This window comes from Phoenix dactylifera, chromosome 11 (genome assembly GCF_009389715.1).
Source record: "Phoenix dactylifera cultivar Barhee BC4 chromosome 11, palm_55x_up_171113_PBpolish2nd_filt_p, whole genome shotgun sequence".
Taxonomy (NCBI): Eukaryota; Viridiplantae; Streptophyta; class Magnoliopsida; order Arecales; family Arecaceae; genus Phoenix; species Phoenix dactylifera.
Window position 1 is genome coordinate 14,204,862 of NC_052402.1, and position 18,508 is coordinate 14,223,369.

The following is an 18,508-nucleotide window of genomic DNA, read 5'->3' on the forward strand; positions in this document are numbered from 1 at the left end:
GGTAGTATCATCTCTTTTTCAGGTCTATCCAGTATGATTTCCACGATTATGCAATTAAAATAATGCTTTGATTCAATCATATGAACTGCTTATCATTGTCTTGGAAGCCTTCGGCTAATGAACTCTAAAACGATTCAAATATAGAAACTGCTTATAAATAATAATAATAATAAAAGAGTAGTTTATATTTATTGTGCATGACCCAATCTATGGATCAAGATGTGATCGGAAATAGGGAGCTGTTTGACCATATTTTTTTTGTGCGTATGTTAACATGTCAGCTTTGTGAACGGTCGTGCACTCGAAACTCATGTTATGTGTATAGATGCTTAGCAGCATTCGGTTCACGAATAAAACAGGCATAGAAGCTTCGGAGATGTCTCATGTTTACCCAATAATTTTCCAGCAATAGATGCAAGCATAAATTAGTTACATCCCTCTTTTGTTTTTACGAGAACCAGATATAACATATGATACATCTATTCATTCCAATGTATTCCACTTTCTATTATGCTTGCACCAAATATAGGTTTGAAGTTAACTTAGTCTAATTAAAATTTTAAGAATATTTGTTTTTGCACGTCTATTAGGCTTGCTAACTTGTTAAATTACAACTTGAAGGAGAGTTCAGAAATTTAGTACAAGGTTTTAAATATGTGGGATAGAAGTATCTTGGTTTTTTATAGAATGGAATGTCCTGTTGTCCTACTTCATCTTGGCGATAGTCTTTGTCATGCACGTTGGTAGATATGCTCCATCTCTCTCCTTTTTTTTTCTTTTTTTTTTTAATTCTACTTTTATTTCTTCCCCTTTTTTTTCTCATCCTTATTGCTTCCTTTTTTTTTTTTTCCCCTTTTTGCATCTTCTTTCTATTTCATTTCTTTTTTCATTCTTTTCTTTCATTTCTTTTCTTTTTTCCTTTATTTCTTTTCTTTCTTTCTCCTCTTCATCTTATCTCTATTTTTTCTTTACATCTTTCCTTTTTTTTTCTTTCTTTCCTCTTTTCCTTTACTCACTTTGTAGATAGATTTTGGAGTCCGATCTTATCCAAATCCCATTTTATCATAGAAATGGAATAGGATGGCGGGGACGCTCCCCATCCTATTAAAACTTAAAATTTTAATCTAATACTTGATCATGCACGATAAGTCTAGAAAACGACACTTTTTAAATGCGAGATTTTAGAATTTAATTTATCCAAGCAATGCGATCGAAGAATATTTCGACGTCGTACGATATAATAGCTAAAAATATTAGAGTTTGTTTGGATGATTAGGTCTTTATTGAATTCGTGAATTAGGCTAGTATTTATGTATATAGGTTTTCAGATACCTATGAATATGAATTTATTTCAGCCTATGATTTTATAATATTACTGGTTATATTGGCCTGACCTACAAATTTAATAGCAATTTCAGCCCAAACAACCAACCAGATTTTTTTAGTGAGCTTTTAAGAATCATTGTGGAGGCGATGTGACATCGTGTGGTTTCGATGTGCCGCACTTGTAAGGTACAGTCACGTGGACCTGGGGATCCGCGTCCAAGCCTATCCGGTCCCGATCCCCATCCCCTTCCTCTTCGAATATTTCTCCGGAGAGCCCTGGTATAAAATGGGCCGAGGGACATCGTTGTTGAAGAATCGATGGCTGCGGTGATCGAATATCCCCATCCCCCACCACAAGGCCTCCCGATCCGACGTCGTCGACCCCTTCGAGCGCAAGTTCTACCAGCGCGTCATCGTAGCTTTTCTTCTAATCCCCGATCCTTTCATCTCCCCTCTTCCGATTCCTTTCTCTGGTATTAAAAAAAAATATTGCCCTTTTTTAATGTTTTTCGATCCACATCTGATGGGTTTCAAGTGTCTTGTTTCTCCGATACGGATTTTGTTACGGTTATGGTTATTATTATTTCTGTTCTGATTCGTGTTTTCTTGATTCCATTAGTTTTTACTGATGGGATTGGTTCGATAATAGAAGAAGAGAAGAGATTAGAGCTCTTTCTCGGTGTTTTCTATTTGTTTATTACTGTCATCATCATCATCATTATTTTTTGCTTTTTTTATACTAATCATTATTTTTTGCTTGAATCGATGTGTTTTAGACGTATCATCACATTTAATCCTCGAAATTAATACGAGTGGTTTATATAGATTATGCCTCAACATTATTTTGGATGTCTTTGGTTTGGGATCCCTAAGACCGGTAAGAATATTGATGAGCTACAAATATAGAAACTGCTCATAGAAGGAAATGAGCTGTTTACATTATTTGTATCTCATCAATATTTTATTGTCTAAGATGATCCTTGAAGCCTAACGTTCGTTATCTATAAGCCTAGTTAGGATATTGTTGAACTTTAAATGCCATGTAAGATATTGTTGAGATTTGATGATACAATTTTCTTGTAATTTAACAAGTAATTTGTATTAAATATATTTTAATAGATTTTTGGTACTTATGATAGTTTCATTCTCAAGTCCTTCTAGTATATTCATGATTATTGATGTATTTAAGATACTTTTTAGGTTCACTCATACAAACTACTTATCAGATAAATGAGTTGTTTATTGATTTGGGATCCCTAAGACCAATTAAAATATTGATGAGGTACAAATATAGAAATTGCTTATAGAAGGAAATGAGCTGTTTATGTTATTTGTAACTCATCAATATTTTATTATCTTGGATGATGCTTAAAGACTAACATTCATCATCTATAAGACTAGTCAGTATATTGTTGGACTTTAAATTCGATGTAAGATATTATTGAGATTCGTCGATGCCATTTTCTTGTAATTCAACAAGCAATTTATATTAAACATAATTTAAGAGATTTTTGATACTTATGGTAGTTTCATTATCAAGCCCATCTCGTATATTCATGATTATAGATGTGTTTAAGATCACTTTTAGGTTCAGTCATACAAACTACTTATAAGATAAATGAGTAGTTTATATTGGTTATGCTTCAAGTTACGCCTCAACATTATCTTGGATGTCTTTGGTTTCCGATCCTCAAGACCGGTTAGAATGTTGATGGGGTACAAATATAGAAACTGCTTATAGAAGGCAATGAGCAGTTTACATTATTTGTACCTCATCAATATTTTATTGTCTTTGGATGATCCTTGATGCCAAATGTTCATCATCTGCAAGCCTAATTAGTATATTGTTGAACTATAAATACCATGCAAGATATTATGGAGATCCGATGATACAATTTTGTTGTAATTTAACAAGCAATTTATATTATTTAACAGATTTTCAATACTTATGAGTAGGTTCATTCTCAAGCAGATCTAGTATATTCATGATTATTGATGTATTTAAGATAATTTCAATCATACGAAATGCTTATAAATTAACGAGCCGTTTATATTGATTATGCCTCAGCAGTGCCTTGGAAGTCTTTGGTTCAGGATCCCAAAGACCAGTTAGAAGGTTGATAAGGTACAAATATAGAAGCTACTTATAGAAAAAGATGAGCAGTTTATGTTATTTGCATCTCATCAATATTTTTTTGTCTTTTGATGATCCTTGAGGCCTGACAATCATTAAGCTTTAGTAGTATATTGAAACACAAAGTCCAGCTTTCAAGAACCAAGAGAGTTTGTTGCCTAATTGCGTTGGAAGAAATGGCTTCAAATCGGAAGAGATTAGAGAAGAGCTCGGATTAGTTATGAGAAGCAGATTGGATTTGGGTCGGATCCCAACGAGATCTAAGCAGGTTCTAGGTTTTTCTTCTCAGGTTTGGATATTGATTTGAGGTTAGGATCACAAACATCTAAGAGTTTATTAGTTTGTAATAAAACCATTTATTAGGACATTTATTAGCTTGTAAACACTTATAACAAGCGCCCGAAACCTAGCATGTTTTTAGGATCATGTATGGAAACCTATCAAACCATCCAAAAATGATTTGTAAGTGGATGGAATGGTCTCCAACCAGGTGAGTTCTTGAACCCTATTCTCTCTCATTCATCTCTGCCCTCTCGTTGCCCTGATCCCCTCCTTCAGTAAATATTTGTTGTTGCCATGGTTACCAATTTCTTATTTTATGCACAATCTATTTTAGATATATATTCACTCTTTCATTTTAATCTTTTGAAAATAGTTAAAATAGAAAGTATGATTACAGATCTTGTTTTAAATAATAAAGATATTAATGAAATTTAAACTATCCCTCAAAATGCTTCTAGTAAATGCTTCTCTCTTTTTTTTTTTAATAAACCGGACGAGTCATATAATCAAACACTTCCATTGGTACACCCACACAACTTATAAGAGAAATCATAGAGTACTCGTATAGATGTTAGTCCAGAAAATATCAACAGAATGCCGAGCCACGAACGAATGAACATCAATTTGTGCCAAGCCGTGCAACAAGAATGTCCATATCTTTTATGAAATCATAGTTGGAAGAGTCTGATATGCATTCACCAAAGTCTAAATGCAAGGATGAAGATCACAAAATCTTTCATAACTCAAAAGTAGCGATACTTTTGGTCGTGTAAATTACATTATTAAACTTATGGTGCTTCGGTGAATGATAAACCTGTCAAATAGCATGAAACGTCAAAGCAAGACTGTGGGTACGTTTTCTCCAAGTACCTCTTGGTACGGCACAAGAGCGTAAATCCTGTTTAGTGAATGCTCCACCAACATTTAACTATTAATTTATCTAACATTGCAACTTTGCCTTGATCTTTAATCTCCTCCTATGTAATAGTTAATTATAATAAATGTAACGTAATGCAATATAATCATTATAATGCAAACTCAACCATCTCATGATTATTTTATGTGATCAGGGCACATATGAAAAGAGGATGCTTCTTTTAAAGATCTATCAAAGTAATAATATTTTTTTTGCACAAATACCATTCTAAAAATTTAAATTTACTTGAATACTTTTTTAAATTTTATATTTATTTCTGTACTTTTATAAAACGCTGTTTTTGCATAAATATCCATAATATAATGGTTATAAAAACCATATTTATTTTAATTAAAAATAAAATAAAATTTTGAAACTATTTTTTTTTTCTCCATCACGATTGTCTTATAAATATTTTGTTTTGTCCATCTATTCTTAAGGATATTTTAGTCATTTTAATTTAAAATCGTTATTTTTTTAATAATGTTAGATGGTGTAGGTACATATGCAAAAATAAAAATAAAAAAATAGCAAAACAAATATTTTACTAGAATATGCATGCAAATATTAATTTGAAAAAAATATTCATGCAAAATTCGATATTTAAAAAAATATTCATGCAAAAAAAAATATAATTTAATATAATAAATATAATGTAATGCAATATAATCATTATAATGCAAACTCTCCGGTGATCATTGGCCGTTCAAACAACCATCTCATGATTATTTATGTGATCACGGCATGTATAGAAAGAGGATGCTTCTTTCAGATCTATCAAAATAAATCAAAAAAAAAAAGTAGTTGCAGTTATTAAGTGACAAGAGAAAGGAGGGAAAAAAAAAAAAGCAAACAGCTTTGCAGCCATCCATACAGCCGTGATCGTTCCGAAAGGTTTGGAGTGCTTCAAGATCCGTGCAGATCTCGATCCGACGGGCGACGTCGCGAAAGAAGATCGATAATTCTTACGCGCGAAAGATACAACCCGAACCCTGGCCGAGGGAGCGGTCGCAGCTGCCGCCCGCTGCTGTTCTCGGGGTTCTGTTTATTTTCCTCCGGCTAAGCCGGTTGACCGCATCGTTCCGAAGAGCGCGATGGGGGAAGGCGATGACGATCCGCAGAGGATAAAGAAGATTGCGGCGGCGGCGTATGACTACGAGAGCGATCCCCGATGGTCGGAGTACTGGTCGAATATCCTCATCCCTCCCCATATGGCCTCTCGATCCGACGTCGTTGACCACTTCAAGCGCAAGTTCTACCAGCGCTTCATCGTAACTTTTCTTCTCCTCCCCATTCTTTTAATTACCCCTCTTCGGATTCCTTTTTCTGGTATTAAAAAAAAATAACGTTTTTTTATTGATGGGTTTCATGTGTCTTGTTTCTGTTTTGATTCTTGTGTTCTCTTGATTCTTTTAGTATTTACTGTTGGTATTGGTTTGATAATAGAAGTAAAAGAGGAGATTAGGGCCCTTTCTTCGTGTTTTCTAGTTGTTTATTACTATTATTATCATTTGCACATCCATTTTTCTCCAGTTGTAAGATAACCAGTGCGTGATGGTTGACTTCTCTATGTGTATGTTAGATCTTGGTGTTCAGAGTCATAACATTCTGATTTGTTGAGGTACAAAAGTGATGTATCTGGGTGGCAATCTACCTTTGAACATGTCAACCGGTGCCTGGGTTCCCGCGATCGCAGGGGAACTCTCTTGTTTGCTCTGGCAATTTCTAGTCCCTTTAAACGAGCTACTGCTTCGGCCACCAGCAGATCGCAAGCTACTGCTTTGGCCTCGAGCAGATCACAAGCGATCACCTGATCTGGTCCCCAGCATGTAACAAAGCTGAAGATGCTCTTCAGTGAATTCTGCTTGTTTAGCGTTCTTATAGATAAATTCCTTTCCTTCGATCAGTGACTGAACAAATAAAGTTTCAGCTGAAGTCCTGTGGTCTGTAAAACAACCTGAGTTTCTATTTTCCCCAAATACTATGCAAGGAAAAAACCAGGACTGCAACTGAATATTCCATTACCAATCCTTGAACATATAATTTCCTTGTAGAGTTCCAGTAACGGGTTTATGATTGATGGACTGCTTTAACCACAATTCTTGCGAAATCAGTGCCCAAATATGGAGAAGATCTGTACAATGGAACAATATATGTGAAATTCTTAAGGACGTGCTGCTGTCTAAGACAAGCCCCTATGCGGAAGAAGAGTGTATATAGAAAGCCTGTCATGCAGAAGCTTCTTGAAAAAAGATCAAACCTTTGGGCTGGTTGGGAGATCCAACATCTTGTTCATATTGTTCGGCAATCTCCTGGAGTTGTTGATAGACATGCAAATTTGAATACCACTAGGGGTATAAGGCCAAGTAATATGATCCCTTTGCATCCCTTTACGTGTTATCTGTTTGGGAGGAAAATCTTGATGTATTGGAGCCTTGTTCAATTGTCCATTCCAATTTGAGTTTGCTACTTTTCTTAACTTTGCAATATATGCCTGATTAAAAGGAAAATCTCTCTTGTTAAATTTTTTTGGGGAGTGGGAAGGATCCTTCAACCAGTTTGAATCAGCTTCTCAAAAGCCTTATACATCCATTGCCTTATGGCTGCATCTTAACCCATAGGTAATCCTTCTGCCGCAGCACATGAGTCCATCTAGCCAGCCTGGAATCGCAAAAACAAGGCCCAAAAGGGTTTTCTTTGATTGGAAGATATACTCTCTCTGTCATTGGTGGATTTTCATAAAAAATTTAGGTTTTCCTGTAGTTCCCTTGCTTTTGTTCGTATTAATTGTAATGGATGGATGGCTAACCTATGGAGGTTCTGGTGTTACCATTCCATGCTCCATAATAATTGTCAAGGTAAGATGCAGCTGTCAAATTTCCCAGCCTTCAAAATAAAAAAATTGGAGAAAAGCTTCATTTCCTCTATTTATTGAATGTGATGAGAGTGCATTCATTTTGATGATTTGGATGGTATTTTAACTTATAACATAGGAAAGGGCTCTTTTGATGTGACAAACAAATTTTCTTCCATCAACTGGCCTTTCTTAGTAGAGTTGTCAGTGCATACCATAGAAAAGGCCTCTTTTGATGTGATAAACAAATCAGCTTTTTGAAGTCGATGCTTACCCATGCTTGCACTTGAACCGAGGATGGTGGACTAATGCCTAGAGTTGTTGGTGAAGGCTGATTTGTTGAAATCTTAGGAAAGACAAATAGACTCCTTCAAAGTTGGAACTAAGGTTCATTGTCATCAAAGAAAAGCTTAAGACTGTATAAGAGAGAAGCATGGAGTTTTGAAGAAGAGATGTGTCAAGAAGTTCAGATAAATAGAAAACTAGAAAAGCTAAAAGCTTCAGGGACCGGATTTTTAGATAGCGCGCATGACTTTGGGATTTGGTTACCTTGGTGATGTGGCTAACATTCAAGGATGATTTTATTGTAGTGTGTCGATCATTATGGCTTAACAAATATAATGTAAAATTTCATGTATGATATATGTCTGTATGTCTGAACATATGAATGTATGTTTGCATGCATGTAACCGTATATGCATGTATGTTAGTTTCTGAGATTGTTATTTGTTGCTTTGAGGGGTTGTTATATCATTACCATGCTGCAAGAAAATAAAATTTTTGGCTTCTAATCAAAAGAAAATAGGTTCTTAACTGAATTTCCAGAATTTTTCTTCTTTAGATTTCTCTAAGGGTTGATTGCCATGTGTTTTAATGCAACATTTTCCTAATGGTTATATTTGTTTCATGATGACTGTAAGCTGTGAATAAAATGTTATCTGCTGTTTTGGGCTTGATTATGTGTCGTGCTGTAGTTTCTCCAATATAATGCTGATGTCGGTTCAGTTATTCCCAGAAAATATAAATTTCCAATTTTGATTGTTATTTAGTTTGCTGTTTTCAGTTCTGACAGTCCTTATCATATATAGGACCCCAATTTTGTGGTTGAGGCAATGTCCTCAACTAGTGCCTCCTCTCAGTCAACTAGACCATCGGTGAGATCTTCATCATCTTCGGCTACAGAAAATGCAAGGCCTCATAGCTCAGGTGGAGAGAAGCTTGCTGAAGCTTTTATTGCTGTCATCTCACCATATATGCCATCAGGAATAAGTTAATCCTTTATTTTCTTAGTGTGTCTTGTGAACTAAATCTGTGGTGCAGGATCTGGTACGACAACATCTGCACCACCAGGGAGGAATGCAAATTCCTTGCAGCTGGATCAACGGACTATACATTTTTCTGTCAATGCTTGGGTACAGAGAAGCAGCTACTTTTTTGATGAATGCTTAATGTCACACAATATTCCGATCATGTTCTGTTTCCTTAATTTAGTAGCATTCCTTCAACTGTTTCAGACTGTCATGCATGAATTACATAGGGATCTTTATAATCATGAACTGATGGAGATATAACAAATATGAGGAGGCAAGCATTTTAAATGCTTGATAAGATTTAAATGAGAGAAAAGTAGAATTGTACTGGTACAGTCGAACATTAATAGATTCGTACACTTATTGTAGTTTAAGATGGAGATGTGCTAGAGCATTAAAGAAATCTTCCTTGAAAAAGACAATATTCGTTCCAAAACCACCAATATGGTATATCTCAGAACTCTTAAGTGGAACCACAAGCAACCTAACTCTGAAAAAAAAAAAATCAGCCTTCACAAATTATAAGAAGTCTTGCAATCTGACCAAGGTTTGCCCAACTGAATAAAGCAAATTTTGATAAAACTAGTGCATGGTTTATGCAAAATTATATTGCACTCGTGCCATTGCTATTAGAGTTGGGCACTGGGCCGGGCCGCCCACGGCCCGGCACGGCCCGGCACGAAGCGGGCCGTGCCTGGCACGGCCCGCCCGCTACAGTGCCGGGCCGTGCCTGGCACGGCCCATTTGAGAGGGCCGTGCTGGGTCACAGGGTACTGGCCCGCGGGCCGAGCCCGGCACGGCCCGGTCTAGGCCCGCGGGCCAAGCACGGCACAGCCCGCGGGCCAGCCCGGCACGGCCCATAAGGGCCTGGGCCGGGCTGGCCCGCGGGCCTGGGCCCGGCCCAGCCCGATAAAAATTAATGCTTCATAAATTTTTTTAATAAATTAATAAATATTGAAAACTAAGAATTTATGAATATAAAGCCACCATTGGTGGGGGTTTGGCATAGACCCCTACCAGTTTATTAATTTAAATCAAAATGGTACATGAAGGGAGGTTTGGACCTTGGTCTGACCTCCAGAATACAATAAGAAAGGGCCGAGGTTTGGACCTTGGTCTGACCTCCAGAATACAATAAAAATGTACAATTATAAAAAATTAAGAAATCTTACTAATCATCAGTGATTCAGTGAATCAGTATTCACTCTTCAGTCTTCAGTCTTCAGTCTTCAGTCTTCAGTAGTGTTTGTATCATCATCATCAGAGGATGTTGTATTATGTCCACCTTTATCTTGAAGTCTTGCCTCAGCATCCAACCAATCTTTGAAGCAGAGAAGCATCTCCACCGTTTCGCCCGTCATCCTACTTCTCTTTTCGTCAAGAACACGCCGACCTACACTAAAAGCGGATTCCGATGCTACCGTGGACATCGGCACAGCTAAAATATCGCGTGCAATTGCAGACATAACAGGATATTGATTTCTAACACTCTTCCACCAAGATAATACATCTAGATTCTCTATTTGATTTTCATCATATGCAGAATGAAGATCATTTCGTAAATAAAATTCTAGTTCACTACTTAAAGATGAAGAAGATGAAGAGGAACTTGAAGCATGTGTGTGTCTTCTCTGTGCAATGAATGAAAAAATAGATGACGAACGAGAACTACTAGAAGAAGAAATAGAGGTTTGTATTTGTGTTCTAGATCCACGAATTTTTTCATCATATATAGCATAAATATCATAAAGAAGTTGTTTTACCTCATCTTTAGCAGATTCAGAATCTTGATTCATATTTTCAGAGTATGCATCAAGTAAAATTAGCACGCCATTTAATTTAACTCTAGGATCAAATACAGCAGCTAAGTTATGCATAGGACATATCTTGTCCCAATACTCATTCCATTTAGATTCCATTAGGTCAATAATAGGCATTAAAACATCATCATATCTATGTTCTGCAAATTTTTGACTAATTATATATGCTTGTTGTAAAAATGAACATGAAGTTGGATAATAAATACCAGAAAGAACATTGGTAGCATTATAAAAACTAAGCAAAAAATCTTCCAAAATTTTTCCTTTATTCCAATCAGTTTCAGACAATGTAAAGCCTAATCCACGATCATTAATATATGCACTTAATAAGTTTTTATATGGGTATGCATCATGTATCATGCTATATGTGGAGTTCCAACGAGTAATTACATCAAGTTTAAATTTTTTAAAACGTTTACCATGATTTATGCATAATTCCTTAAATTCTTGAAGTCTTGATCTTGAAGCATGAATAAAAGAAACTGCATTTCTAATTTTTGAAATCACATCTTGAATCATGCCCATGCCAGCTTGAACAGAAAGATTTAAGATATGACATGCACATCTAATATGCAATAAATTTCCATCTAACATGGGATGCAATGAGTCTTTTAATAATGCAACAGCGGAATTATTATTAGATGCATTATCAAAAGTAATAGACATAATTTTATCATTAATATTATATGAACATGCAGTTTGATAAATGATATTTGAAATTTGTTGCCCAGAATGTGGAAAATCAAAAGCACGAAAAGCAAAAATACGTTTATTTAATTGCCAATCATTATCAATATAATGAGCAGTAATGGCAATAAAACAATTACTACCTACAGATGCTGACCAAATATCAGAAGTTAATGAAATTTTTACATTTAAAGTAGAAAGTGTTTCAATTAAATTTTGTTTCATTGCTAAAAAGTTAGTCATAGCTACTCTTCTAAATGTACGCCTACTAGTTCTTTTGTAAGCAGGTTGTAGGTTTAATTGAACATATTCTTCAAAATTAAAAGATTCACATAAACTAAAAGGTAATTCATCCTTAACTATCTATTTTACAAGTGCTTTTCTTTGATTTTCATGATTATATGCAAAATTACCTACAAGTAATCCCCCTTGTATATTAAGGGTACTTTGAGTTTGAGCATGAGAATCATGCATCCTATGACTCTCTTGATGTCTTTTTAAATGCCCTGTTCCCCCACTACTACTACAACTATAAAGTTTGGCACATTTTTTACATCTAGCTTTCCAGACTCCATCAACCATAACTCTATCAAATTCATTCCATACAGCACTAGTCCTCTTACGAGAAGAGGTTTGATCTTCACTCGGTTCACCAGTTCTAGAGGAACTAGGAACATAGGGTTGGGGATTAGTTTCTTCTCCCTCAGAAACAGGAGGAATGCCAAACTGACTTTCCTCAAAAGATGACATATCTATGATTAATTCAAAAAATAAAAACTAACCGCAAGGAGGAATTGAGTAGAGGGTCGGAGGGCAGAGGCAGAGCCGAGATTCCGAGCTTCCTCTTGTGCTCTCAACAGAAGCGACCTTCTCTTCTCAACAGGAACCTCCTCTTGTGTAGCACTTGAACAAACTAAAAATTAAATTGCTAGAAGAGCACTTTAGAAGAGAGAAATAATAGCAGTAGAGAAGGAGAGAATAGTTGGTTTGGTGTGGTGAGAATGAGGGAGGAATGGGCTATTTATAGAAGCCCAAATTTTTTTCCCAAAATACCCCTCAATTCAGCCGTTATTGGACTGTTGGGAGGGGTAAAAGGGTCTTTTTTTCCGAAAATAGCCGTTGGAAACGGCTATTTTCCTCCCCCCTCTCCAGACGGGCCGTGCCTGGCACGGCCCGTCTGGAGCCGTTGCGGGCCGTGCCTGGCACGGCCCGTTTGCGCCCGTTACGGGCCGTGCCTGGCACGGCCCGCCAATAGACGGGCCTGGGGCCGGGCTGGGCTGGCGTTCCGTGCTGGACGGGCCGTGCCCGGCACGGCCCGCTTCATAAGCGGGCCGGGCCAGGCACGGCCCGTTTATTCCTTGGGCCCGGTGGGCCTGGGCCGGGCCGGCCCGGCACGGCCCGTTGCCCAACACTAATTGCTATTCATGTCCACATGTTCTTATTAATAAGCTCAACTTTCTTGGAATCCCAATGCCACCTTCTTTTTCTTTTTTTTTAAGGGAAGAGGTGCGACCTGATAAATACATTGAAAAAATGCCTAGTGAGAATAAATGCCATTGTAATACTATTGAAGTTTGGAAAAGCTAGGGGATTATTTATATTTCTTTTTCTTTCATAAATTGAGGATCATGTTTTCTGTCATGTTTAGGTTTTCTTTCCTGTTCCCTTTTCATGTGATCGACAACCAACAGTTTTCCCTTTTGTTTCAGTTGAACCGAAAATAATTAAAATTTGAATTTGTTCTCAGTGAACTTTTCTCTTGCTTGGGGACAGCTAACCTCTTCATCATCAAATCAAGAACTCTAATCTCATTAAAGATTCTAGCTTTGCTGTTGTTGACCTTTCAAAAGAACATTTTTCTTTTACTTTCAATTTGACTAATTTGGTTTGGCCTATGACTAACATGAAAACATGCATTTTTTCTTTTGTTTTTTCTTTAAATCTAACCTAATGCACTCATTGACAACTGTAGTTGTCTTTGACATTCATAGTGTTGTTAGTGTTATGGCTCGAAATACTAATGTTAGTATATAACTGACTGTGGAGAATGAGTTTCCTGTTTATGAAAGTTTAAACAATATGAAATTTAAACTTAATTATTTTATCAGAGTCGATTACGTACTTGATTAAAATGCTTCTGTGGATTTCTTGCCAAGTTGTTGTAATATGATAAGTATAATGTTTGCTTTTCTTTGAGTACAAATTACTTGGATGATTAGCTTTATTGATAAATGGTAGAAATATAATTGAAGATAGTCAAGCATGGTAAAGTGGAAGGTGGAGGAGATGAGACTAAAAGTTGAACTGTATAAGTGATTGACTTAATATTTGACTTTTTTCAGCAATTGATTTAGTGTTTGATGGATGAAGGAATCTTATTTTTGTAGTTTTTCTATGATAATCTTGAATTAAGTATAGGCATCTCATTTTCCTTTTCTTTTCATTTCAGAGGCATGGAGGCGTAAAGTGAAACCTTTCAAGGCCTCTTTGGGTAATCCAGTGGGAAATCTGGACAAATCCTGTTGGACTTGTGAATTGGACAGCCCATTTGGGAATGTCTCGCATCAACCTGACTCCACCCCAGCCCATATTTTGTAGGAGGGGGGAAAATGACTTCCATGGGTCCTTTTTTCCCTTGCAATATTTGAGCATCTCCATCTACCTCATCGTTGCCTATTGTCCGCCCCCTCTCCTCCCCCTTCCTATCCCCCCATGCCCCCTCGGTCTCCGACTCCTGCAGGATACCCAAACAGGCCCTTATTGTTTAACATATCATCTATGATACTTACATGTAACACAGAATGTTAGCATCATGATGCTCTGAGGGTTTAAGCATCACATATATGACGACGCTTAGTGCCTTTATATCTCATAATATGTAAAAAGGACTATACATGTCAGGTGGGATTGAAAGTAGTTGTTCATAATATAGGTGCAGAATAAATCTAGGTTGAGGGGGTTCCTCGACAGCCATTTTCTAGATAATACTTTAGACTAATGTTATTAGTCCTAGATCAGACATTCACCCAGCTAAGGGTTTAAGTCACTGGGTCATTGGTTCAACCATTCTTCAACTGGTCTGACCTTTATATACTTAGAATTAACATAATCACATAATAATTACAAAATATATATTATTTTTTAAAATATGGAAAAATATATATTTATATGTAATACAAATTTGTGTCCCGCCTCCTATCAATAAAAACACTCTTCTTTTAATATATCGTTTTATTTTCACTATCCACTCAATGACTAAGAAAGGGAATTAAGAGATGCATAAACGGAATTGGAATGTGTGCTTATCAAATCTGCTCTAAACAGTCTTCATTTATTTCCTCTTGAATTATGTGCCTGGCATGTGCCTTGAACTAGACTGATGAGAGAGAGAGAGAGAGAGAATATTTGAAGTTCTGTGCAGTAACCTGGGAAAGGCACCCTTTACCACATCACTGACATATAAATCTTTAGGCTTCAAAAGCCCAAATTTATTTCTATTTTATCTGTATAGATCACTTTCTTTAATAAATGGTCTACCTTTTTTTTTTTGTAATCATGTTTTATTTATAAAAGTTCCTTAGTATATGTTCTGCCATGTTTCACACAGTCTACACTCTTCAGTTCACAATTTTCTTTCTTTAATGTCCTCTTCCTTTTGTTGAAGATGGTTGCTGCATGAATTATATTAAGATTATGTTTACACTTTGTGCCTGGAAGGTATTATTTGTTGCTGTGCTTGGGATCCTTCCAGTTGTGCCAAGACATCTTTCAAACAAGGCATATCGATTGTCCTTGCTGGGCACCACATGCTCCTCATTTTATTCTTTGTACATTCTCTATGGGGTATAATTCTCACCATTAAACCCTTTTTGTTCATATTTACTCTAGGACTTAGTCACGGGTTTCGACTGTTACCTATGTCTATTTATTTATCAGTTTTTTTCTCTTCTTTTTAGAAACCAAGGGCATGGAATCTACCTGCCATTCAAGCATGGTTTCAAACTGTGATAGCAACCAAAGATTTCATCCGTTTAATATACAGCCTCCTGTTTGTTACATCTCAACTACATTTCAAGTGTAAGTATTATTGACTCTTTACGCTGGATAGTACCTTATAAAGTCAATCTTTTACCAGTTTATTATTATCTATTAATTCCAATTTCTCTGGCAGTTGCTTTGGTACCTGTCCTTTGCTGGGCACTTGAACATGTTGCCAAATTCCTTAGGCGTAATTTTGCACATTCCTCTTTGTACAGGTAGATAAGCTCAAGCTTGATTTAGTGATTCTTTATCAGAAGCAAATATGAATTTGTTGAAGACTAAATCTATCTTCTTGTGAATTTCAATTCGTAGTTTGTGATGATTTAACCAACGTTATCTATAAATACATGAAGTTTGTAAAGGTTAAATATGCAAGTTTGGTATGAGTTTGGTTTCACCATGTGCTTGAATATTTTTAGTATGTATATTGGGAAAGGCATGTAGATCTTAAAGCTCAAGAGTTTCCTTTTCATTTTCAAAGCCTCTTTTTAAGTTCCAACAAATTATTTTGAGTGTTGCTACCTCTGCAATCCATTCCACTGATGGGGGTAGTAACAAACATATGAATAAATGTGGTCTTGCAATTTGCTGCCTAATAGGAATATTTTAATTTGACTTGAGTAAAAAAAGCTTTTGGTGTGGGATGAGGGAATTTAAAATGGGGAATGTTTTACTGGCAGAATGACTGGTTATGAGTACATGTAGAACACTTCGATGTTTGAACTAACACTGGTGCTGGAAATTCAGGGAAAATTTAGATACACTGGAAATAATAGCTTTTGGTGTAGGACACTTCGATGTTTGAACTAACACTGGTGCTCAAACAAGTTTAACACCGGCAGAATGACTGGTTATGAGTACATGTTTTAGATACAACAGACCTTTTTTATTCTTTTTAATTTTTCTTGGGATAAATGTTAGACTTAGATTGATATGGAAATAATAGCGAAGAAGAAGATCTCTTCAGAGAGAGTTGTGAAAAGTGATGCTGAGATTGTAAGATCCAAGCAAGTTAAACTTGTTTACTCAGGGTCTTTAATTCAGGGAAAATTTTGCAAAAGAGTTGGTCAAAGTCAATATTGCTCGTAAAATTGTCAGTTATCATTTCTAAAGCATGTCCTTCAACATGTAACCCTAAAGTAGACCCATAGTTACCTCAGAAATGGTTTATAATAAACCTTCTGAAATGAGACTACTCCACTTCACTGACTTGTTATAGACTTCATAATATTATGCTGTGAAATTTGTGTCATAATCATCTGCCATAGAGTTCCATAACTCACTGTTTCACTCAATTTAAAATTGGATTTTCAGTTAGTCAACTTTGGTTGTCAACTTAACTAGGTTTCTTCTTCCACATTTCTTCCCTTAGTATATAGTAGTGTTTTTTTTTTAAAAAAAAAAAAAGTTGCTCCCAGCATGTTTCTTTATGGTTAACTTTGGATAGGTTTTCACGATGTTCTGAGGTATGCTAGTGGCTGTGGAGACTTACTGGCAAAGTGTATCTAGAATGTTTCTGTGCATTTAGTATTGTCTTACTGTATCCTTTTCTTCATTTTCATCTTGCCATGATTTTCATAACAGAATGGTATAGACACAAAGTTAAAACATCTCTATATTTCTCAAGATAAAATAATAGAAGTTAAAACATCTCTATTGGCTCATTCTGCTAGTTGCAGTATCATATCCCATGATGCTATTATGTTGTAGTGCATTAGTGCTACATCTGTTGCATGTAATTTCTTTTGATAATGAAGTAATCATGTTACTTTTTTTAACATGTATTGACTTGATGAAACATGTATTGAATTGGTGGTGGATATGATCTATCATCTTATTTAGCTTTCCCACTACCTCTACTTTTTCCTAGAATTAAGAATCTAAAGTTGAACTTCTTATCGGATGTGCGAATAGGAAGTACTTGGAGGAACTTTGTTTGTGGGTGGAGAGTAACGCTAATACACTTGGCATTCTGAGTTCACATGCTGAGATTTCACTGGGTTTTCTTTTAATTATGTCGCTGTTCTCGTGAGTCAATCTTACCAAATTCCATTATTTGCTTTCCTTTGCCCTTTACATACCTTAGCACCTTTTAAACTCTGGTTTTGCTGATGCAGGTGGCAGCGCAACATAATTCAGACATTCATGTACTGGCAGGTCTGTTTCATTTTCTTTTGATTTTTTTTATTCTGCAAAATCTCTATACTCTATTTTCTCCAAGTGTGTTATTGGTGAAAATATCTGTATACAAGCAAAAACCATATTGGATTCATTCAGACATCATTTGTTAATACAACCAAGACCAGATGGTTGTCATCGACCCCAATAGTTAGCTGTGGATCATATTGCTGGCAGTGTGCCCATTTAAAACTAGAGCTCTGATTGAGTCTCCTATAAATCATTTGCTGTGTGTTTGCATTTAATCATGTCTTAGAGTAACCAGCCTTGCTATAAAGCAATTTAGATCCTTGTAAGAATTATTTTTAGTTATTTCTTCTTCATTGTAATTTGGCTTTAACCCCTAAAGTCTCTTTCAGCTTCTTGCTCCTTTCTGGTAGGCTGTATTCTAACTATACCTGATATGCGTGTGATTATGCTCGCAGCTGCTGAAACTCATGTACCATGCTCCTACAACTGCCGGCTATCACCAAAGTATGTGGTCCAAGATTGGTCGGTCTGTCAACCCTTACATCGACCGGTACGCCCCATTCTTGAACACCCCCATATCTGCTGTCCGCAGATGGTGGTTCAGGTAGAAGGAAGACTGGATAGCAAAGGAATGAGAAGAAATTTGAAGATTACCATCTTTACTATCTGAAGAAAATCTTGGCATGGGAAAAAGTAGCTCTGTTTCAGAGAAAGCAAAACCTTTCACAAGTTATAACTTGCTTTCCCCTTTCACTGCGCACGATTTTACTCTTTTTGTCTATGCTACAGTCCGTTATGAAAAGTATCTTTTGCAAACCTGAGTTTTTGTATCATTCACATATTGAAATTGTGGCTGCAACACCATGCTAGTTATCAGCAACTCTACTGGATCTAATTTTGGCCGTGCGCTGAATCATCGTCTTCAGTCATTTGTGGGGTAACTGGCTAGATGAACTTGCGTGCTGGATGGGTTTTGGTATCCAAAGCTCT

At 36.3% G+C, this 18,508-nt stretch overlaps 1 protein-coding gene across 2 annotated transcripts; it reads left to right on the forward strand.

The window, feature by feature from the left end:
* Positions 1–1,593: 1,593 nt before the first annotated feature.
* On the forward strand, positions 1,594–18,398 carry LOC103715131 (transmembrane protein 33 homolog). Of its 2 annotated transcripts, none has more exons than XM_026807703.2 (9): positions 1,594–1,799; positions 8,601–8,718; positions 8,833–8,924; positions 15,047–15,172; positions 15,286–15,406; positions 15,501–15,585; positions 17,285–17,398; positions 17,488–17,527; positions 17,974–18,398. In XM_026807703.2, exons 2-9 carry the CDS (start codon positions 8,625–8,627, stop codon positions 18,124–18,126), a joined length of 825 nt encoding a protein of 274 aa, XP_026663504.2. In that variant the 5' UTR covers positions 1,594–1,799; positions 8,601–8,624; the 3' UTR covers positions 18,127–18,398. The 2 variants fall into 2 exon arrangements, with proteins under 2 accessions (XP_026663504.2, XP_008800886.2); XM_008802664.4 differs by lacking the exon at positions 1,594–1,799 and adding an exon at positions 5,524–5,929.
* The last annotated feature ends 110 nt before the right edge of the window (positions 18,399–18,508 follow it).

Bases quoted from the DNA above. Each gene is read 5' to 3' on its own strand.
- LOC103715131 (XM_008802664.4), top strand. From the start codon at position 5,753: ATGGGGGAAGGCGATGACGATCCGCAGAGGATAAAGAAGATTGCGGCG. The intron at 8,719-8,832 runs GTGGAGAGAAGC...TCTGTGGTGCAG, and splicing joins TGCAAGGCCTCATAGCTCAG to GATCTGGTACGACAACATCT. The intron at 15,173-15,285 runs GTATAATTCTCA...TCTTCTTTTTAG, and splicing joins CTTTGTACATTCTCTATGGG to AAACCAAGGGCATGGAATCT.